The following is a 24,428-nucleotide window of genomic DNA, read 5'->3' on the forward strand; positions in this document are numbered from 1 at the left end:
GATCTGAAAGCTCTGCAACCCCTCTGTGAAGAAGTAGGAACAACAGAGTCGCTACCTGGGCTCTCCTCCTTCTCCAGAGGCCACGAAGCCCTGAGGCCACTGCCACCACCAGGAACAGCCTCCTGCCTCCCATCCAGCCTCCGGGGCTCTAGGTCCCTTTAATGCAGGTGGGTTTACGTGTGCAATGCTAACACGCCAACAAATGTAATGTGCACTTCAATTTGAATAATAATAATCATATAAATCTTTATTTATAACCTGTCCTCTCTCCCCGAAAGGACTCGGGGCAGTTAGTGATGCAATTTAGTCAAAAAAGGTGAGCATGGTAAACATTTTTTTTACAAAAAGAAATATTTAAAACTTGCCAGGTTTAAAAATGCTAATACAAAAAGGACAACGTCAAAAAGGATAGTGCTCCAGACATTCACAGCTACTGTTACAGATGGAACTGTTGTTTCCCTTTGAAAGGTCACTTCTTGTACAAAAAGCAGAATGCACTTCACAACGCACTTCTTGAGAGCAATGGCCTGCAAAAATAAATATCTTAAAAACCACTACCCCATTCAGTTTTCGTGCGGAAAGGAGAAGTGATATGACCAAAAACATCTGCTAAAAATAAGTTAATAGATTTCCAGAAAAATATTGTTCTTCAAAATACACAGCAACCCCAATAAATTGCGAAGTTATTCCAGCTATTGCTGTCATCTTGGTGATATCCATTTACTTCAGCATGACTTTCAAGCAGCCTGGTTTTATTTCTGTGAACCTGGAAATCAAAGATAATATCACTGAAGATTCATGTAGGACTGAATTCAAACAGTAACTTCTAAGCTGTTTGCACGCCATTAAATTCAAGAGTGCTTCTTATGCTTCCACAGAACGTTTCATGGATGATTACTTTTGGATTTAGTTTTACTTTTTCTCACAAGGTATAAAATAGCAATTTTGTGAGTTTAAAGAAACCCTCTCTGCATTTGGTAGAAAAATCATGAACTCCAATTAGCTTTTACAATATTTGACAAAATATTTTCATCAAGAAAAAGAGAAACCTTATAAAACAAAAACTACACACAACAGAATTAAAATAATAATTCAGTTTGTCTTATTTGCACGAGGCTAGCATGCATTCATGCATTTTAAGAGACAGCAGGTCTCATATCTGATAGCAAAATGTGGTAATTTTCAAAAGCAAATTCTGATAAAAGCATAGGGCTAGGGGAGATATTATTCACAGATTATTCATACGAAAGCTGACTGGCACAGCCTGGGGATCACAACCAGACACAGTGAAGACATCTGCCCTTGCGCTTTGCAACTCTCCTGCTGAATACGCATGCCCAGTGTAGAGTACATCTCACCTCGTTCAAACAGTGGATGTGGCTCTTAATGAGACATGCTGCATTAGCACAGGATGTCTACGCCCTACACCACTGGAGAAATTATACTGTTTAGTGGGTATTGCACAACCTGACATCCGTTGGGAAGTAGCAGCTAGTAATGAAAGAATCAAGGCATTGATATCTCCGGCCGATCCTCTGTTCAGATATTAATCAGCATGCCAATGTCTTAAATCAAGAAACAGCTTCCTCAGATTTACAGAGACACTTGCAGAAACACCTCAGCAAGCGAGAGTCCAAAAGTGGCAGGTTAAAATCTGGAACCTCAATCAGTGGCTGATACCAGATGAAAAACTCCCTCCTGGGCACACAGAAGACTGGGCGACTTGGAAGGCACTGAACAGACTGTGCTCTGGTAGCACGAGATGCAGAGCTAACCTTAAGAAATGGGGCTACAAAGTGGGGGCCATAAAATGCAAGTGTGGAGAAGAGCAAACCAAAGACCACCTACTACAATGCAGTCTGAGCCCTGCCACATGCACAATGGAGGCCCTTCTTACTGCAACACCAGAAGTGGCCAGCTTCTGGTGAAAGGAAATTTAGTATGATGCCAAGTTTCTAACTTGGTTTGTGTCTTTTCTATACATTATAACTGTATTCTCAATTCACTTCGGATACAAAAAATAAATGCCGTATATACTCAAGTATAAGTCGACCCGAATAGAAGCCGAGGCACCTAATTTTACCAGAAAAAACTGGGAAAACGTATTGACTCAAGTATAAGCCAAGGGTGGGAAATGCAGCAGGTATGGGTAAATTTCAAAATAAAAATAGGTATCAATAAAATTACATTAGTTGAGGCATCAGTAGGTTAAATGTTTTTGAATATTTACATAAAATTGTAATTTAAGATAAGACTGTCCAGTTCTGATTAAATCATTATTCTAATCTTCAGTGTAAATGTGCTTATGTATCCTTCCAATAATAATAAAGATAGTAAAATAATAATAATAATGAAATCCAGCATATATACTTCGTTTGCCGTGTCATACTGTGTTTTTGTGTCAGGATAATAATAATAATAATAATAATAATAATAATAATAATAGTAATCGAGTAAAATAATGGAAATGTAATAACAATGATAGCAGAGTAAAATTATAAATGCAGTAACAATAAAAATAAAGTAAAATAACAAATGTAATAATAATAAAGAGTAAATAAATAATACTAAAAATAGAGTTAAATAATAAATGTAATAAAATAATAATAGAGTAAAGTAATGTAAATATAATAATAATAATAATTAATATATTAAAATAATTCATGTAATAAAATGATACTAATAACAAAGTAAAATAATAAATAACCGTGACTCGAGTATAAGCCGAAGGGAACCTTTTCAGCCTAAAAAGGGGACTGAAAAACTAGTCGAGTATATACAGTAATTCACAGATTTTTTTTGAAAAAAAAGTCCAAGCCCAAGTCCTTGGACACTTATGAAATTGTCCCTGACATTCAGATAGAGCAGCTGTTCCTTCAGACATTAAGTGAGATATTTACCAAGGTGAAATAAAATAAATGTTTTAGAATGTGATGCAGGGTGTTTGAACTAGTATAGATAGCTTAAATATGCTCAAATTCCTCCACATTTCCAATTTACTAAATTACCATTTATGATTTCTTTCATTCTTTCCCTAGTTTTAACTGTGAACTTGCTACTTCCAGATAAGTTGTTCAAAATGCTGGTTACTGCGACATGTTTTCAAATAATAATAATAATAGCAACAACAACAACATCTGCTATTATTATTACGATTATGACTGTCATTTGTTTCCACATTATTTCCATGTCCACTTTTCCCTAGGAATATGAAGGGACTATCACCACCACTGGACTAGCGGCATTCCTAATAAAGCAATATCATTTGGCATTTCTCATAAACTTGGCTCTCGCTCTCTTATAGAAGATGTAGAGAAAATAGAGGCGGTAGACCAAGCAATATAAAAGCATTATAAAAAGTGTTCCTTGAAAACCATTGTCAACTTTTAATGAGTTAAATGTGCATGTAGGTTTCAAATCTTTAGTCACAGTATGTCAACTTACCTGAACTTGTGGCTTGTGAGGTATTTCATAACGGCTGGTTTGATGCGAGCAACTCCTCCCTGGCTATGGTTTCCCCTTCCTGTGATCACGTAGAGATATGGCTTACCACCAGCCAGGCTGCACTCTGTTATACAGGAATTATAATAGTCAGAAATCTCTCTCTTTAGAAAGCCAATTTTTATACATTTCTGAGAACACTCAACATGGGGATTTTGTAATTTTTTACTGCTTTAGACAAATGAAGCTACTTTATGCTGAGCCAGGTTACTGGTCCATTTAGTCTAGCCTTGTTGCTTCTGACTAAGAGCAGCTTGCTAAAATCTGTCCAAATTCTGTCATTTATGATTATGCGAAGTACCAGCAAAACAGCAAAGTATACTGAGATGTGTTCTTTACAAAGCACATGGTCTACTATTCCGTTATGTCCCACTCTAACATGCATAACTTTTTTTTCTCATTAACTTGATAAAGCAATTTAATAACTTGTTTTAGTTCATATACTCCAATCTTGAATTATTTAATGAATATTCTGATTTTCTCCCAAATGACACCTAAAGCTGCTATACCATAGTATAGTTGTTGTTGTTATTGTTGTTGTTTATTACCTGCCTCTTTACACAAATGATCAGCCACTGCCAGAAGGGACAGAGAGTTTCATCTATGCTGACGATCGTGCCATCACTGCTCAGACAGGGAGCTTTGAAATGGTTGAACAGAAGCTCTCCGAAGCTTTAGGTGCTCTTACTGCCTATTACAGGGGAAACCAGCTGATTCCTAATCCATCTAAAATGCAGACATGTGCTTTTCATCTTAAGAATAGACAAGCATCTCGAGCTCTGAGGATTACCTAGGAAGGAATCCCACTGGAGCATTGCAGCACACCAAAATATTTGGGAATTACCCTGGACCGTGCTCTGACTTACAAGAAAAAATGCCTGACGATCAAGCAAAAAGTGGGTACTAAAAATATCTAATGAAAGCTGACTGGCACAACCTGGGGATCGCAAATAGATACAGTGAAGACATCTGTGCTTGCGCTTGGCTACACTGCTGCTGAATATGCACGCCCAGTGTGAAATACATCTCACCACGTTAAAACAGTGGATGTGCCTCTTAATGAGACATGCTGCTTTATCACAGGATGTCTATGCCCTACACCACTGAAGAAATTATACTATTTAGCCGGTATTGCACCACCGGGAAGTAGAAGCCAGTAATGAAAGGACCAAGGCATTGATATCTCCGGCCGATCCTCTGTTCAGATATCAATCAGCATGCCAATGACTTAAATAAAAAAACAGCTTCCTCAGATTTACAGAGACACTTGCAGGAACACCTCAGCAAGCGAGAGTCCAAAAGTGGCAGGTTAAAATCCGCAACCTTAATCCATGGCTGATACCAGATGAGAAATTCCTCCCTGGGCAGAAAATTGGGTGACTGAACAGACTGCTCTGGCAGCATGAGATGCAGAGCTAACCTTAAGAAATGGGGCTACAAAGTGGAGTCCACAACATGCGAGTGTGGAGAAGAGCAAACCACAGACCACCTACTACAATGCAGTCTGAGCCCTGCCACATGCACAATGGAGGCCCTTCTTACTGCGACTCCAGAGGCACTCTAAGTGGCCAGCTTCTGGTCAAAGAAAATTTAGTATAATACCAAGCTTCTAACTTTGTTTGTGTTCTTTTCTATACATTATAACTACCCTCAATTCACTTCTGACACGATAAATAAATACCTGCCTCTTTGTGGGTTCAGGCAGAATACAACATGGTTTAAAAAACACTATTTAATACATATAACAAATATACACAAGTAAAAAAAAAGATTAAAATTCACCCTGCAGGTTAAAATTCACAAGTGCAATGAACCTTATCCCCCGGATCCCCCTCCTGATATTTTACACTGCCCTATCTCCCACTGTTTTAAAATTTTAATCTTTGAACTGGCCCCCACTGTGATCATTTTTAGTGGTTTAATGCTTTGATTTTATATTGTTGTGCTGCATATTTACATTGGTTTTGTATTTTATGTTATTTTATTTTCTGATTTTCTGTTGTGCTTTTGTGTTATATTGTGTTTTCTGTATTGATGGACGTAGCCTCATGTAAGCTGTCCCGAGGCCCCTTTGGTGGTGGGGTATAAATAAAGATTATTATTATTATTAGCAATTAAAACCTACAGCAGATTAAAAAACTGAAGGCTTGTTTCAATAGGAAGGACTTGGCCTGCTGGCAGAAGGAAATCAGGCAAAAACATCTAACAAAATAGCATCTTTTTAGAAAGAAAATTTATGATATTTTAAATGGGGGTGATGGTTGAGGTGATGGTGGGAATGGACTGTGGGTGGCATATTATAGGGATTTTGTTTTGGAGTTTGTATTTTATTATGAGGTTTTGGGATGGGATTTTTTGCCTTTTAAATTAAAAGGGGGGGGGGAGAGAAAAGTATATTTACAACCACTTTTTTTCTCCACAAGGAGATTTCAAAGCGGTCAAGTTGTCAATTACCTTCTTCTTTTTCCTGTAGTACTCTACTCAGATGATCCAAGGCTTCATCCACATGAAGACCATGAAGGTCCAAAAGATTTTCAGGCAGTTTGGAGGCATTCACTTTTTCAAAGATTTGTGAAGCAGCAGCATGATTTGCTTCTTTCATCTTCTGCTCATGAAGGCGACCCTTTATTCCAACACATACAAGAGGCAGAGGTTGCTACAAACAAGTCCAACTCTGAACTGGACAACTGCTAGGCAAATCACTTGAGTTTGTAATAACTTCCTAGTTCCAGACATTCCTGGGGGAGAAGGATTAACTAGATCCCTTTTTATTTGGCTTCAAGACTAGCCCCACTCCTGTATCCCACCCTCACCTCCCCGACTTTCCCCATTGTTTCCCTCACCCCCCCCCTCGTCTCTCCCCAAACTACCCTTCCCCCTTAAACCCCGTTTTTACTGTTTTGAAAGAAAATTACTAATAAAAAATTATTTTTTTTAAAAAAAGACTAGTTATGTGATAATATATGGGAATTCAATTTATGATGGCTGGGGCTCTTCTGGAAAACTCAGTATTGCAGCCTCGATATACTCCTGGACTCAGTCCCTTTTTTTCGTGTCAGGAGCGACTTGACAAACTGCAAATTGCTTCTGGTGTGAGAAAAATCACCGTCTGCAAGGACGTTGCCCAGGAGATGTTTTATTATCCTGTAGGAGGGCTTCTCTCATGTTTCTGCATGGGAAGCCTGACATGACAGATGGGAGCTCACCCTGCTCCCCGGATTTGGACCGCTGACCTTTCGGTCAGCAGTCCTGCCGGCACAAGGGTTTAACCCACTGCACACCGGGGAGGGGGGGGGGAGGGGGTCAGACACAGCCCTAATAATGTCCATGTTTTAGCAGCACCAGGAGTGCATTTTCCCAGTTGAAATGAGCATACCAGCTCCACCTGTTGCTGAGCATGGCTACTCTGGTCATAGTGAAGCACACCTTGTGTTATATTGTGTGGATTACTCCACAAACTCTACATGGGGGCTGCCTTTAGAAAGAGTTTAGAAATTTGAGTGTTACTGCCAAACTGCTGACCACACCTCTATTTTGTTCTACCTATTGTTCTTCTCCTGTGAGTGTGAAGAGAAACAAGATGTCTCCAGATAGTTAGATAATTAGGGCCTTACTCTCCTATATAGAAATATAATTATTTCAATTAAGTATTTTATAACTTCAAAGCTTGAAGTTATAAAAGCTTGACTCTGCTCTTGAATTGCTTAAACGCGCCTTCTACATTGCCATATAATCCAAATTATTATTTATTTCCGGTATTTATATCCCGTCCCTTCTCTACCCCAAAAGGGGGGCTCAGGACGGCTTAAATAGGCAGCAATTCGATGCCATTACATGAACAATTAATACAATAACCATTAAACAAACCATCAAACCATTAAAATATATAAAATACATAAGCCATTAATTAAACAATATAAAAACATTCATTACCACATAGAATCGTATCCTCATGTAAATCGCCTTATCAAAAATTATCAAAGCAGATAATCCACATTATCTTATTTGAACTGGATTATATACGTCTACAGTGCCACATAATCCAGTTCAAAGCAGATAATCTGGATTTTATATGACAGTGTAGAAGAGGCCTCAATCACTCTACTGTTGGCACTAGTAGCTTCTGATTTGCCAAACCACTGATGCTGCTGTTAATGCTTCTTTACTATTTTTGAATGCTTTTTCTTTTTTAGAAATTACTCTGGCAGGTCCTACTTAAGCTAATGTACAACTTGCACTAAACATTTTAAAGTGAATTAGCAGGGTGGATGCTCAGATCTAGGGTTACAACTGTCAAAAACAATATTAAGTTATGCAAAGCTAGCACAGTTGTTGGTTGAATTAAATTACCTGTTGCACATAAAATGCTGCCACAGGCTTCATTCCCATGCGATATGCTTCCCCAGCTTTTGTCAGACTCTCTTGCCTGCGTTGCTGGTGAAGAAATGCCTCAGCCCTGAAGTCATCATAGCCAGGATAGTCAAAGTCTTGAAACATATTCTCACTGAGAATGTCTTCTAGCTCCTTGGTCTTTTTGACCTATGGTTCATAAAATTTGTAATAAGGACATAGTCCAAAACTTGTTGGACACTCCACGAGCTGCAGAGAAACCTGCGCAATCACGTTCTATTTGCTTGGTTCAGAATCTGATGAAGACAATCATTTCCGGGCTTTAGCACAGCAGGTTAATCACCAAGCTGCAATAAATCTTGCCAACCAGAAGGTTGACAGTTCGAAGCTCGGGTCAGGGTGAGTGCCTGACCTTTAGCCCAGCTTCTGCCAACCTAGCAATTTGAAACCAAATGTGAGTAGATAAATAGGAACCACATTAAAGCGATGAGATATTTTAGGCACGGTGTTTCGATTAGAAAAAAGAAGGAAGTTTACCAACAAAGCAAGTTCTTTGGCAAGGAGATGGAGTGACAGCACCCCCTGTGGCCAGAATTGAGTACAGCCTCCAAAGATCCCGAAAGATGGGAAAAGCCTATACAGTAGAGCAGGGGTCCCCAAACTTTTTAAACCAAGGGCCAGGTCACAGTCCCTCAAACTGTTGGAGGGCCGGATTATAATTTGAAAAAAAAACAAACATGAATGAATTCCTATGCACACTGCACATATCTTATTTGTAGTGCAAAAAGACACTTAAAAACAATAGAATAATTAAATGAAGAACAATTTTAACAAATATAAACGTATTAGTATTTCAGTGGAAAGTGTGGGCCTGCTTTTGGCTGATGAGATGGGATTGCTGTTGTGTACTTTCAAGTCGTTTCAGACTTAGGTTGAGTTTGAGCGAGGGCCGTATCCGGCCCCCCGGCCTTAGTTTGAGGACCCCTGCAGTAGAGTCTCATTTATCCGACATAAACGGGCAGGAAGAACATCGGATAAACAAAAATGTCAGATACTACGGAGTCTCCTATTGTTACCCCTCCAACGTGGCTCTAGACACCTAGAATACTAATAACAGGGACTCAAATAATAATAATAATAATAATAATAATAATAATAATCTTTATTTATACCCCGCCACCATCTCCCCAATGGGGACTCGGAGCGGCTTACATGAGGCCAAGCCCAAACAGCAAATTACAATAAAATAAAACCAAAAACGCAAACAATAAACGACAACAACATAATTACATAAAACATGTGAAAACATAGCAATATAAAATTACAATAAGCACAATCACAATGACAATGGGCAGGCTACATGTAATGGTTAAAAGAGAGACTAATTAAAACTAATTAAAACACAGGCGAGATAAGAAAGATAGATTATTTGCAGAGGAGGACACATGATAGTGGAGGTTGTGGAATCAGGCTTTCCCACAAGGGTGGGGGGACATATGCCAATGACAAAACGTTGAGGCTAAGCAATAGTGTGAGAATGTAAACCTATTCATCAAAAGAGCAGTGGAAGAGCCAGGTTTTGAGGTTCTTTTTAAAGGTTTCTAGGGTAGGGGCTTTCCTAATTTCTCCAGGTAGTGAGTTCCAAAGTCGGGGGGCCACAGAGGAAAAAACTCTCTCCCTTGTACTCACCAGACGAGCTTGTGAAATTGAACCGAGTTGGTTCATGTAGGGAGGCAAGGCAACGCCCTAGGGCTAGAGTGTCCCAGCAGGAAGTGCCTGGATACGGAAGAGGAGTGTGGAAATCACAGAGGAAAGGAGAGAGGATGCTTCCGCTTCTGGTCCTGCCTCTTTTCTCCGTTTTTTCCTTCCTCCTCCTCCTCCTCTTGCCTTTTTCACTTATTGGAAATGGAGAGAGAGTTGGGAGCGCTCTTTTAATTGAAGGGGAAATGCTGGAGGAAAAGGGGGGCATTGGATAAGAGCATCAGATAAGACAGAATGTTGGATAAATGAAGGTTTGATAAGCAAGGCTCTACTGTATATACCTCTATCTGTTGCCTGTTTTGTCATTGTATAACCGGTATTGAATGTTTGCCGTATGTGTTCTGTGATCCACCCTGGGTCCCCTTCAGAGTGAGAAGGGTGGAATATAAGTACTGTAAATAGTAATAAAATAATTATCTGAAATGGGTAATTATTTAGCCTTTACAGACCTCTCTTTAAAAAATACATATGTTAATGGCTGTGCAAAATGAACCTTACCTTTTTCTTCAAAGCAGTCGGTAGAATGGCACTCTGAGCAGTTTCTTTGGCAACAACAGTTTTCACCGGATCGGCTTCCAGAACAGTATTTAGAAACTGAACCGTTTGTTTCAAAGAATAACTAAGACAAATTGAAAAAGAAAGGGATGATGGAATAAAATAGTCAAATCCTTCTGTAGCAGGACAAAATACAAAAAAAACAACAACACACACACGCAAGAGAAACATCCTTTCGAATCCTTTACGTTCAAATTCTCCTTGTTGCATAAAATCTCCTTGTTGCATAAAATAATGATAATGCAAGTAACAAAGGCTAAACAAACCTAAAGGCGACAGAATATCAATGCATGGTATCTTACACTACCATTATGTTGCATTTATTATTATTATTGTGTACCTGGAATTAAATGAGGAGCCAGCCAGGCACCAAATTTGAGAGAACCGACTGTTATTCACTATTAGTCTTATTTCAGCTAGCAGGGGGGCTGTAAAGAATTTCTGATAATGACAAAGAAAGCAATCTTCAAGAACCCAAACTATTTAGCACTTTAAAGCAGGGGTCTTCAAACTTTTTAACAGAGGGCCAGATGGTAGTCCCTCAAACTATTGGAGGGGCGGATTATAATTTGAAAAAAGCACGAATGAATTCCTATGCACACTGCACATATCTTATTTGTGGTGCAAAAAACACTTAAAAACAACACAATAATTAAAATGAAGAACAAATTTTAACAACAGGAAGTGTGGGCCTGCTTTTGGCTGATGAGATAGCATTGTTGTTGTTGTTGTTGTTGTGTGGTTTTAAGTCGTTTCAGACTTAGGTTGACCCTGAGCGAGGGCCAGCTAAATGACCTTGGAGGGCTGTATCTGGCCCTCGGGCCTTAGTTTGAGGACCCCTGTTTTAAAGTATATACTATGTTAATTTTGAAACTAAGCAGCAGCTTTTTTGACAAACTCCTTTTTCATTAATATACACTGTATTATCAGAAGCTCACTTGTTGTCCTTGAACATGTCCATTAAGAAGTTTGGATTTATCGTTGGGAATAGCTCCAGGAGTTGCTTCTCTTTCAGTTTGGCAGCACAGTCTTTTCTAGCCATGAAAGGAGAACATTTCTACAGGATTAAAAATGTATAGATATGATTACAGACCTTTCATAGAAAAATAATTCCATCAGTAAAATACAGGTTGAGTCTCCCTTATCCAGTTTTTTCCCCCCAGAAACAGGCAGTTCCCAGATTATGAACAAGATAGGTTCTGTGGGTTTGTTCTTAAACTAAATTTCTATGTAAGTTGGAACATGTATATTTTTAAGTGTAACTGCAGCCAATTTTTAAAGTTATGGATAGCACAGGGAAGGGTTGATACCCCTGTAACCTTTAGTTTGCTGTCTGTGTCTCTGTTCAGAAGATTTCACCTCATTTTCTGTCCCTGTGACAATTGGATTTTGGGGTTGTCGTGGAAACAAGGATTGGGGATAAAGCGTCAGTGGAGACACCTTTTCCCCATGATAACTTACAAGAACAAATCTCCCTTCCCAGGAGTAGATTTCCTCTCACTTCCTGTTGTCTCTTGACAGGGAAAGAAAAGGGGAAGGACTCTGGGTTCTGCAGTTTAATTTACACAGAGCCCTTATAAAATGTAAACATCAGGACAGGGTAAAATCCAAATACATGTATTTGGACTTTACCCTCTCCTGATGTTTACATTTTGGGAATGTTGTTTACATTTTGGGAATGTTGGAAAGCTCCAACTGCCTGGCCAATCCAAGTTACGCTGTCATTTCGCTCAGCCAGGAATGATGGCAGTGAAGTAGGAGGCCTGGAAATGTAGCACAAAAGGGCGATCGTGGCACGGATTACGTGTTGAGCCACTTGATGGATCTTATGCCCTGCTGTTGCCTACTGCGACACTTAGGGAGAAATACAGGTAAGACACAATTGTAATGTTCATACCAGATCCTGTTTTTCTTGCAAGGCAATTTCTTCAGACATAATCTCCCGAAGAGATACTTTCTGTGTCTGAACATTCCAGTGGTCCATGAAAGGAAAAATGTCCGAAGCCACTGTCTTTCCAGACATTTCATCTACAGGTAGTTTCCCAGTCTTTTGTGCTTGACTATTTTCGTATTGACAAAGGGCACTGTTCAGCTCATCAAGGTGCAACTGCTCAAATAGCATAGGATCTTCAGGGGGAAAAAGATTGAAAGAGAAAAACAATGTTTTAAATATATATATTTTAAAAAGCTAATGAAAATTTAAATGCATTCCAGTCATGGTCCACTCATGATATCCCAAATTCCATCATGGTCCACTCATGATATCCCAAGTCATTTTTTCAGCCAAGTTTGGGGGGGGGGGGGCTTAGAAAAGTTGTTGTTGTTTTTTTTTTCTGCTCCTGGACAATACTCATTGTGATCTCAGGGGCAAGAAGAGGAGTAGGACCCATTTGGACCATTACCATGTGCCTCACTGTGGATCCTGGCTCCTTTCTTCTTCCTACATGCAAAGTGTGTCTTTTTTATCCATGCAAAAAAGAGGAGGTATATAATGAACCCCTTACCTTAGCTGGTTGGCTGAAGCCTAAGGGAGTGGGCCTGGCGAAGCCACAGCGTCCATTTTAGAAAAGGGAGCCAGGTGGAAGCCATTTTAATTAGGTTTTCCTTGAGGAGGCGTGTTTGTCTTAGAGGGAAAATAAGGAGGCTAGGATTGGCTAGAAAGATGGGAGTGCAGCCTAAGTGGTTTAGAGGGAAAAGGTGTCCTTTTTAAAACAGAGGCTGGAAATCCCAGTTAGTTCAGTTGTCAGTTGGGAGTTGTTAGAGAGCAGTTGGAAGAGTTGGTGTTAATCAGAGCAAGTTTGGAGTTTCGAGAAGATTGGGTTAGTCTTTTTGAGGTATTCTGAGTAGCTATTTAGTAGATAGCTAGAATACTATGGCGGAGCAACACCCAGTTAGTGGACTGTTCAATTCCTAGGGAAGTCTAGTTCTGGGTATTTTTGGCTAGATTCCTAAGGAGCAGTTTTGGGAGTTACTTTCAGAGATTAATTTCCTGAAGTAATTTTCTGTGGTGGAACTTTGAAGACTTGTAACCCAGAAGAGTTTAAGATTTTACTCTAATGCAACCACAAGATTTTCATGCCAGTATTTTCTGAAACCATTAAGCATTTGTACCTGAACTATTTCAAGCTTGTTCAATAAACGTTCTTGTTCTTTTATTAACTTATACCAGCCTCAGTGTCTGTACCTTTGTGGTCAAAGTATTTCTAAAGTCAGCTTCACAACAGCCACTAAGAAAATATAGTGGCACAGTGTGTGTTACAGAACAAACTCACAATATTACCTCAGCCTGATTAATACTTGAAATGGTGGCAGCGGAATTCTTTTGAAGAAGCATTTTGAGTCTCTCAGTTCTAGTGTTTCCCAGTTCCTACTTTTTAAAAGGCTAAGCGTCTATCCCCCGTCTCTGCTCTAATCTCACCTGATACTGGTATAATCAGTGGGATATATTTCAACAATTGAAATAAAGAGAAGTTTAAATATACAGCTGTTTCAGCAACCATACTCCCTCTTCCTTTTGAAGGCTTTACATTTTTGGTGAACCCCGCATTTGTATTTTAGGTGGTGCCTGTGTGTTATAAGGTACAAGGGGAAACAGATACACACCACACTCAAGAGGCCAAATGTATTTTCTAGGATGGTTTGAGGATAAAACAGAATTACTTTGCAAAGGATAGCCCGAACTCCATGAAGAAAAAATAGATACAGATGTGATTTTATATGAATTTATATATTTGTAATCTTTACAAAGACAAGGAACAAAGATTAAATTGTTGATTCTGCCTCTTCTATTTATAGACAACCAAGAATTCGAACTTGGTTTCTTAGAAGCATATCTAATGCATCACCCTAATTTAATACAAGGAAATACACACTTGGTCAAAGATAACAGCACATACTTACTTTCTTCAAGGAGCTTGTTTAAGTCCTCCTCTCTCTTCTGACGCTTCTAAAGTAAAACATTTAATAATGATTAACATATACAAGTACAAGTATGCCTTACTACATTTCAAAACCTAAATCAATTTATTTAGGTGGATTTCCTCATTCAAAACAGGTTCGGATATCATGCAAGCAACTGAATTTTTTAAATTTTGAAGCAATAATATTTCTTGCTGACAAAATGCTAGCTCCCGATACATGTTATCAGAGGTGGGAAATGGCAAGCCCTGGAGAGTTCATTGGACTACAACAGCCATGGTTTCTCACTACTGATGATACAGGGGATAATGGGAGTTGCAATCCAGCAATACATGAAGGGCCTCAAGTTCCCTGTCCTGAGATATAAGAAGGAAATGATGTATTTTCATTCATACTATCCTGTCATGAACTGTGGTCATTTCAGGTAACTAATGACACACATATATAGCCAATACTTGCTATATCTTAGGCAGCAGTTCAGTATTTGTCTCAGTGCAAATGGGCGCCCTGAATACAATTGCTGTTACCTCTCTGTCCATCAGACCAAGAACTTGGGAGCAGGATAGAAAATGGCAGAAGGCTAAAGACTTGAAGGCGAGGGACAATATCTCTCCTAAGCCAGTAGAAGTAATGTCCCAATTTATTGGCTGTGGTGCAGCGGTCTCCATGTGTGCTTCTATCAACTTTGGGACTAAGAGAAGTGAGGATATCCACTTTCCCAAATGGTAATTCAAATTAATGCAATCACTTGGCAGCCTTGCATATGCTGCATTTTTATATATTGCTATTATTTTAATATGTTTTGGCTGGAGTTTTAATCACAAATTTTATGGTGTTTTAACCACTGTAAGTCTCCTTAAGTCCCAAACTGGGAAATAAGTGAAAAATAAATAAATATCACTTTTCATTGTCTTGTTATTTTAAAAACATTAATATGAATCTGTCTAAATCTCGTGTACCTTTAGGTGATCCAATACCATTCATTAGCAAACCTTTCTCTTCAGTTTTTTTTTTATAATTAACAATGGTAACTGAACAAGAGAAATAACACAGTCCTGACAATTAGAAATAATATGACTAACCATAATAGATGCTTTCCATTTCTCATGTATTTCTCTGGCCAAATTGAGATCAATATGAACCACATAATCATCAGAAGTTAGTGATCCTTAATTAAACAATAAGAGACATGGAGATAAGGAATGAAATAAATGAAAATGAATCTAGACATTCACGTATCTAATCAGGTATGTTAGAAGGTATTTAATACAGTACCATTTTAAAGATATAGATCTTTAGTTTTAGCCTTTTCTCTTTCAAGACCTACTGTACATCAATTTATCATTTTATACTGTAATTGTACTTTCCTACTTAAAATACACTGCCCAAGAATTTTGTTAATATGTTAGGACAGCTATACTTATGAAATAAGTTCTGACATAAACATAACTCCTTCAAATAATACAGAATGCATGTCTAAAATAGATAAGCATATAGAACTTTGAACACCAGCTCAAATAGCGTCATAGAAAAAACATGTCACAAAAAAGTAAATTGACTCTATGTAAGATCAAATAAATATTTTTCTTAATTGCTGAATGACTCAGAAATCAATTTCCCTCACTACAAAATGCAAACTGATACAATGAAGGTGAGAGGCTGAAGTTCTACAGAGTCAAAACAAAATCTCTGCAATCTCACACCCCTTCTAAACTATCTGCTTTGAACTGGATTATGAGTCTACACTGACATTTAATCCAGTTCAAAGCCGATAATCTCGATGGCAGTGTAGAAAGGCCTTAGACATATTTGAGAGGATAAACCTTTACAACTTCTCTCTCAGGCTGAAAGGAAGGCAAACAAATCCTCTGAAAACAAGAAAATCCAAGAAAATCCTATAATAGGTTTGTCTTAGGCCCCTTCTACACTGCCATATAAAATCCAGATTAACTGCTTTGAACCTTATTGTCATCTTGTTGGAAATGAGGAGAAGGTACACAACAACAACAAAACTCTGACTCTCACTTTAGACACCAGGCTTGACCGAAGCAGGTTTAAAGTTCTCTCTTCTTAATTTGTTCCCCACCTCTACATAAGTCAGTGCTTCTCAACCTTCCTAATGCCGTGACCCCTTAATACAGTTCCTCATGTTGTGGTGATCCCAAACCATAACATTATTTTTGTTGCTACTTCATAACTGTATTTTTGCTACTGTGGTGAATCGTAATGTAACTATCTGATATGCAGGATGTATTTTCATCCACTGCACCAAATTTGACACAAATGCCCCATATGCCCAAATCTAAATACTGATGAGGTTGGGGGTGTGTGTGTGTGTGTAATTTTTTAGTTGCTGGGATTTATATTTAAATCCCAGCAGTCAAAGAGCATTCTAAACTCCACCAACAATGGAATTGAACCAATCTTAGCACACAGAACTCCCATGACCAACAGAAAATACTAGAAGGATATTGGTGGACATTGACCTTGAGTTTTGGAGTTGTAGTTCACCTACATCCAGAGAGCACTGTGGACTCAAACAGTGATGGATCTGGACCAAACTTGGCATGAATACTCAATATGCCCAAATGTGAATATTAGTGTATTTTTTTTAGGGAAAATAGACCTTGACATTTGGAAGTTGTAGTTACTGGGATTTATAGTTCACCTACAATCAAAGCTCATTCCAAACCCAACTAACGATAGAATAGGGCTAAACTTCCCATACAGAACACCAAGACCAACAGAAAATACTGTGTTTTCTGATGGTTTTTGCCAACCCCTCTGACACCCCCTCGCAACCCCTCCAGGAGTCCTGACCCCCAGGTTGAGAAACACTGGCATAAGTGAATGACAGTCATTCATGCATATGGGGTGGAGGACAAAATTGGAATGTACTTGAAGATACGGAAATACCGACATGAGATGAATGGTGCCAGGCTGGTTTAAGGACAATAAAGCATCCTGGCTGTCAGCCAATTAGGACTGCTACAGGTTGCTCCCCTCCATCATTGTGACGGAAGAAGGAAGAAGAGAGAATGAGCTACAGTTCCCACATGCTCTCAGGGGATGGAGCTGGACATATCACTATTTACTTTGCTGGAGAAATTATAGTGGGAAGAAAGGATTGGAAAGAGAAATCACCTGCTCTGTAGCAAAGCTCCCCCCCCCTCCCACTTTGGCTCCAGCAAAGATTCAAAACAATTGCTGCATTCATCTCCATCACTCTCAGCAGCATGCAAGAAGGCCAATATACAAGCTACTCCCACCATTCTCCTTCCATGGCTGAGATAAGAGTACTTGCTTCCTACTCTGAAAGCCCTCAGACATTTGGCTTTCTGTTACAATGCATCAATTGTGTCATCACATCCAAATTCCTACTTTGTAATAAATATGGGCATGAACAAAACAGTAATATTTTATGGTACCATACCTAAATCAACACCAACCGGTCCAAATATTTCACTTAATTGAATGGCTAATTCTGGAGGTAAGGTCAGCTCCAAACAATTTATTTTCACAGGGTTTGACGCAGGTGTGGAGTTCTGTATCTTGCTTGTGTCAGCTTCTTGATTAGGCATATTGTTCTGTTTCCTTTCTGCTTCCTTTGAAAACAATGGTTTAGGTTTTATTTCTTTGTGCTCTTCAAACCTGCCTCCAATATTTCCCAATTTTTCTGTTTGTCTTACATCTGACGTCTCCTGAACATGTGTATCTTTTACAGCTGAGTACTCCTGATGATCTTCTGAAGATGTATTATCTGATACCATATCAAAAGCAGGTTTCAAAGCGCTGAAGCCTCCATTCAGATTGTCAGATACCATCGCAGAAACACACAAACTCTTTTCATTGTGTACAGTGATGTTCTGCTGCTCATTTACTAACGCTGAAACAGAGTACATCTCTTTTGTATGTATTTTCATATGATCTAAGAGAGGTGCCTCCTCCTCCTTTGCTTCTTCTGCAAGAGCTTCTGGAAGAGTTTGGTTGGAATTGTTGTCTCCTTCTGAGGGAGCAATCACCACATTTGCTAACAAGTTGGGTATTTCAGTATTTTCCTTGGAGGCTTCTTTCATTATATGTTGTCCATTATCAACTAAGTTACTCGTTATTTCAGAATTTGGAGTAAATCTAGAAGTCACATCCACCGTTTCTTGCTTGGTCTCTTCAGAGTTTGCAACAGCACCTTCACAATTAACATTTTCTTCAGACTTAAGAGATTGAGTACCTCTCTTCTGCAAGCATTCAATCTCATCATCTTTGCCTAACTTTGCATCGGAATCTAAGAGGATTCCTGTAGTCCAATCAATGTCCCTGTTACATCTTTCATACAAATCTTTTAGTGCATCAAACGAAAGGGAGCCAAAGAGTTTACACAAAATATTTAGATTTTCAGATTCATCGACACTGACAAATTCACTTTCTTCCACATATGTGCTTTTCTCATAAGTTACTTTATAAGGTATTTTTTCTGGACAATCTGAGGTAGCATCAATACTTTTTGGTATGAACCCATCTAGCCTGCCGTGTAAAACTTTGGTATCCTGTGAAACTACTATTTTCCTTTCAAGCCTCCAAAGAAGAGCAAAATCACGAGGTTCTGTTTGTGAATGCTTGCTGGTCTCTATCATGATGCATTCGTCAGGTTTCTGCTCCAGCTCATTTTGCAAAGCCAACTGTTCTTCTGGTTTGCTAAGGGTCAAATTATTGGTAAATGTTAGGGCTAATTTATGGTGCTTCCGTATTCTTTTATTCTGCACTGGCTTCTTCTCATAAACGGTGTCAGAAACTGAGTTATCAGATGCCTGAAAACCTTCCTTCTTTTCGCCAATGCTTGCAGATGTTCCTGAAAGGCTAACTCCTGTGTTTGGAATATTTATATTGGTATCACACTGACTACTTGTAATCCCTTCTGATTCATTAAGAATTTTCTGAGATATTCTTTTCTGTCTGTTTTGCCTTTGTCCTAGAGAATTTTGAACAGACCAGTCTCCTTCTATTTGCCATCCTGTTGCATCTTTTTCTGAATCAGTTCCAGACATAGAGGCAGAGGCTTGGTGACTGTCATCCTCCTTATTTTCAGAAAGCCCCATTTCCTTCAGAATATCAATCAGGCCCATTTTTTCACCATCTTTTTGACTCTTTAATGAGCCCAAACTGGTCATGCTTGCGTCTTTATCTTCTTTGTGATCCTTTGCAAGTTTCTTGGCTCTTTTCACCCTCTGCCCCATAGTTTGTTCTACTGGCCAGTCTCCCACAAAATTGAACACCTCTGATTTGTCTAAAGTTGACTCTCTCAAGTCCGTAAATTGCTTCTCTGATTTTGTTTCTATCACTATTCCAGTGGACTGACTTGCTTCTACTTGAACTTTTAATTCACTGTTATTGCATTCCTGAATGTTTCCATTGACGCAAGAATCCAAGAGTGCCTTTCCCCTTAATATTGTGATGTCACTTCTAATTACTTCCATTTCAGAAGAAGAATCAATTTTGTCTTTCCTGGATGAGGTGTAAATACCCAAGTCATCCTGATGGACTCCGCATTCTTGTAAATTATATGTAGTGTCATGTTTTTCCTTCTTAAGTTTCTGATTTTCTACTGCAGCTTTCTCTGAGAAATGTTTGTCATCTGGACATTTTAAAGGTGAAATAAAAAGTTCTGCATTTCCCCCATAAGAATGTACAATTTCTTTCCTGTAAGTGAAAGAACAAAAGGAAGTTGTCTTTTTTGTTTTTGTAATTATCTCTACCATGTGCATCTCTGCTAAATATCATCTTTATCCCAGACTGATCAAAAAGACCAGAAAGTCCTAGATTTTGTTCCTGCTGTTTTATTTTGGACATCTGTAGACATTTTATCTCAGAATATTTTATGACAGCTCCTCATGTGAACATAAACATTTTATGCCAGCTGCCCAGGTTGGTTTATTTTATTTTAAGCAGAAAGCAGCAAAATGATCTGGGATTTTTCAATCAGTCGAGATCAGTGGTTCTCAACATGTGGGTCCCCAGGTATTTTGGCCTACAACTCCCAGAAATTCCAGCCAGCTTACCAGCTGTTAGGATTTCTGGGAGTTGAAGGCCAAAACATCTGGGGACCCACACATTGAGAACCACTGGTCTAGATGTTCCTATTGAAATGTGTACACATATTTCCATATTGAAAAAAAATAGATTCAAAAACCTAAAATGTACAACATATGTTCAACAGGATATTTCTCCAAATGAAAAAAAGACAAATCAGAAAATACTGGTGAGCAACAAATGGACCAATGATTGTAAAATAAAAATCTCTGAAAGTAGTCCTGATAACGTGTATTAGACAACAACAAAAATGTTTGGGCACAGGAAAGATTTTAAAGCTTATCCTGTGGATCATTTGTGTGTTCTTAAGTGTCATGACTAGGCACTCTGCTATTTTACACTTCTCTAAACATCAATGTTTTCACAAACTGCCATCTAGGGAGACTATATATGCCAAGAAGTCTTAGATAGAACTTCCTGTCATCCACTGTTATTCCAAAGGCCCATGAAACATATCCATTTTACCCTAGTTCCTTTTTCTGATGAAGAATTTCATCACAGGTTGCACTTTTCAATTCATCTGGGATTGAAGAATTCAAAATTGAATTAACCGTCAGGCAACGTTCATAGCGTTCCAACATTTTTTTGATTTTTTCTTTAGACACACCATGAATATTTCGCCTAAACATTAAAAAGAAATAGAATACTTGAGATTGTGATACCATAATAAGCATATGCTTAACATATTTGAAATATGTGAAGAAATTAGTTAGCTTAAGTCGCTTCCTCTGACATCACAGTTCAAAAGCAGGTATGGAATATTTTCCCTATGCTCAAGTAAGCAAATGAAGAAATTTGCAAAACTTCAAATTACATAAACTCATTGGTTTCTCATAACTTCTGATAAAATACTTATTTTATTAATTCATGCTTCTACACAGCTGAATAAAATCTCACATTTTCTGCTCTGAACTGGAATATATGGCAGTGTGGACTCAGATAACCTAGTTAAAAGCAGATATTGTGGGATTTTCTGCCTTAATATTCTGGGTTATATGGCTGTGCGGAAGGGCCCTCAGCTGAGTTCTAAACTGATCAAATACTTAAACACATTTGTTATCAATTTCTATATGACAGTTTAATGACACATTCTCAAATGTTGAGAAGCCCATGGTTACAAGTCAGGACATTTTAACAAGGAAACAAAAGGTGCACAGAATTGTTTCTCACTGATATTTTCAAGCAATATCAAGTTTAGCTCTTATTAGCAGTGGACTGCAGGGAGAAAATAGCATCAAAATTATAAAAGGAATAAGAAAGACTAGTACAGGGTGAGGCAGCATAACTTCCTTTTTTAAAATGCGCGCCATTCAGTCGGTTGAAGATGTAGTGGAGCGCTAGTGGTCTCGTTCAAGAGGCGGGAGTATAAAGTTTTGTCCTGACACAGTTCAGTCGCCATCGTGCGTTGGAACAGTGAGGAGCGTGCTTTTGCCGTTGAGGCCTACTTTTCGAGCGGATTTGGAGTGGCCAGCCCGCTCTCCAGATTTGGCCCCTTGTGATTTTTTCCTATGGGGTTTTTTGAAATCCCGTGTTTATGTGAACCATCCAAGGACCCTACAAGATTTGTAGACCAACATCCAGGAAGAAATTGCCAACATAACGCCTGCTATACTAGCAAGAGTCATGACGAATGCCAGAAATCGGTTTACTCAGTGTATGGAGAATGGGGGACATCACCTACCTAATTTGATCTTCAAAACTACTTAAAATAAAACTTTAGGTATGCGCCTACATCTATATCTATATATATAATAAAGAAGAGTGTTTGTTTGTATGGGAAGGACAGAGGTGCGGAGGGCGGAAGGTGTATGTGCCAGCGTTCTGATTGGCTGCCGCTGTGGTGCTATTTGCATATCATCTCTGATTGGCCAGCTTCAATAGGAGCCCCTGGTGGAGAAGAGGGTTCATGGCAGAAACCGGGCATGACAGAAGGAAATTTGCATATGGTCTCTGATTGGCCAGCCTCAAATCCAACATTCCGAGATGAGAAAGAGAGGAAAGGAAAGGCCGGGGGCTGTGTCAGAACACTCCCAATACAGACCGAAATAGGCACACAGAGCCCCCATCACCCACTCTACATCCTACTGCAGTTTGAATGATGGGACTTGCAGTACCACCACTCACATTCTGAGACCGCTGTTAACCTTATCCAAAGACTGATCAGGACCAAACTTCGCACAGAGACCTCTCATGACCCACTTTACGTCCTGGTGTGGTTTGGCCGGGGATGGACCGTGGATTATGGGACTTGCAGTACCATTGCTCAATTCTTCATACCACTGCAACCCTCATCCAATTACCAATAAATACCAAACTTGGCACACTGAGTCTCCATGGTGCACTCTACATCCAGGTGCAGTTTGAAGGAGGATGCACCATGGGCGATGGGACTTGCAATACCTGCACTCCCTTCCTAAGACCATTATACTGCCAACAATGATGGATCAGGACCACAATTTACACAGAGAGCCCGCATAACTCACTCTACATCCTGGTGCTGTTTGGAAGAATTTGACAATGGATGATGGGACTTGCAGTCACTTAACTCACTTCCTGAGACCACTGAGACCCTCGCCAATGACTCATCAAGACTAAACTTGGCACATGGAGCATCAATGACCCACTCTACATCCTGGAGCAGTTTGGAGGACGACAGACCATGGATGATGGGACTTCAAGTACCTCCACTACCCAAGACTGCTGCAAAACTCATCTAATGACCAATCAAGACCAAAGTTGCCACACAGAGCCCCCATGACCCACTCTACATCCTGCTGCAGTTTTGGAGAAGGGTGGACCATGGATGATGGAACTTCCAGTACCTTCACTCACATTCTGAGACCTCTGCAAACCTCATCTAATGACGGATCAAGACCAAACTTGGCACATAGACCTCTCATGACCCACGTTACGTCCTGGTGTTGTTTGGAAAACTTTGGAGATGGATGATGGGACTTGCAGTACCTTTGCTCACTTCCTGAGACCACTGAGACCCTCGCCAATGACTAATCAAGACTAAACTTGGCACATGGAGCTCCAATGACCCACTCTATATCCTGCTGCAGTTTGGAGGAGTACAGACCATGGATGATGGGACTTCAAGTACCTCCACTCCCTTCAAAACATTGCTGTAACCCTCTTCTAATGACCAATCAAGACCAAACTTGGCACACAGAGCCCCCATGATCCACTCTACATCCTGCTGCAGTTTGAAAGGGGATGGACTTTGGATGATGGGACTTGCAGTACCTTCACTCACTTACTGAAACCACTGCCACCCTCATCTAATGACTGATAAAGACCAAACTTGGCACACAGAGCCCCCATGACCCACTCTATATCCTGCTGCTGTTTGTAGGAGGATGGCCCATGGATGATGGGACTTCAAGTACCTTCACTCACTTCCTGAAAATAATGCTGCCATTATCCAAAGACCAATAAAGACCAAACTTGGCATACAGAACCGCCATTACTCACTTTCTCTAATAACCCGGGCAACGCCGGGTCCCCAAGCTAGTTATAAATAAAAATAAAAATTTCTGATTCATACAATGGGTTTTATTAAGTTTTGAAAAAAGGAAGTTATGCTGCCTCACCCTGTAGTATTAGGAATGACATTGCTCCTGAGTTGATCCACTTGTTTATATCTGGCTGATTCACAGCATTTGACTTTCTTAACTAAGAAAGACAATTTGCTGAAGGTAGACTAAAGAAACTGGCCTGAGCCTCAAGTGTCAAAAGTCTGAAAGTGTCTAATGCAAGAACAATCCCAAAATGATGCTGTCTGTTCTTAAGTCTTTTAAAGAATTATCTACTGAAACTAAAGATGCACTTCACTAATTGATTACTCTAAGCCAGGGGTCCTCAAACTAAGGCCCGAGGGACAGATGTAGCCTTCCAAGGCCATTTATCCGGCCCTCGCTCAGGACCAACCTAAGTCTGAAATGACTTGAAAGCACACAGCAACAACAACAACAACAACAATCCTATCTCATCAGCCAAAAGGGAGGCCCACACTTCCCATTGAAATACTATTAAGTTTATATTTGCTAAAATTGTTCTTCATTTCAATTATTGTATTGTTTTTAAGTGTTATTTGCACTACAAATAAGATATGTGCAGTGTGCATAGGAATTTATTCATTTTTGTTTTTCAAATTATAATCTGGTCCTCCAACAGTTTGAGGGACTGTGACCTGGCCCTCAGTTTAAAAAGTTTGAGGACCCCTGCTCTAAGCAATCTCATAAAATCCCATGAGA

At 39.3% G+C, this 24,428-nt stretch overlaps 1 protein-coding gene across 5 annotated transcripts in view; it reads right to left on the bottom strand.

Moving 5' to 3' along the window:
- Nucleotides 1-220: 220 nt before the first annotated feature.
- N4BP2 (NEDD4 binding protein 2) overlaps nucleotides 221-24,428 on the bottom strand; it is a 53,016-nt gene continuing 28,808 nt past the window's right edge. For 4 of the 5 annotated variants that reach the window (XM_067468799.1, XM_060778430.2, XM_067468798.1 and 1 more), the window contains 11 exons: nucleotides 20,635-20,790; nucleotides 17,519-19,779; nucleotides 15,168-15,253; nucleotides 14,068-14,113; nucleotides 12,065-12,294; nucleotides 11,106-11,224; nucleotides 10,111-10,231; nucleotides 7,852-8,040; nucleotides 5,956-6,124; nucleotides 3,445-3,568; nucleotides 221-766 (listed from right to left, as the gene is read on the bottom strand). In XM_067468799.1, the coding sequence (XP_067324900.1) occupies nucleotides 721-766; nucleotides 3,445-3,568; nucleotides 5,956-6,124; nucleotides 7,852-8,040; nucleotides 10,111-10,231; nucleotides 11,106-11,224; nucleotides 12,065-12,294; nucleotides 14,068-14,113; nucleotides 15,168-15,253; nucleotides 17,519-19,779; nucleotides 20,635-20,790 (3,547 nt within the window). In that variant the 3' untranslated portion in view covers nucleotides 221-720. The remainder of the gene's footprint in view (nucleotides 767-3,444; nucleotides 3,569-5,955; nucleotides 6,125-7,851; nucleotides 8,041-10,110; nucleotides 10,232-11,105; nucleotides 11,225-12,064; nucleotides 12,295-14,067; nucleotides 14,114-15,167; nucleotides 15,254-17,518; nucleotides 19,780-20,634; nucleotides 20,791-24,428) is intronic. The other variant, XM_067468800.1, reaches the window with a different exon arrangement.

Source organism: Anolis sagrei, chromosome 5 (assembly GCF_037176765.1).
Source record: "Anolis sagrei isolate rAnoSag1 chromosome 5, rAnoSag1.mat, whole genome shotgun sequence".
Classification (NCBI taxonomy): Eukaryota; Metazoa; Chordata; class Lepidosauria; order Squamata; family Dactyloidae; genus Anolis; species Anolis sagrei.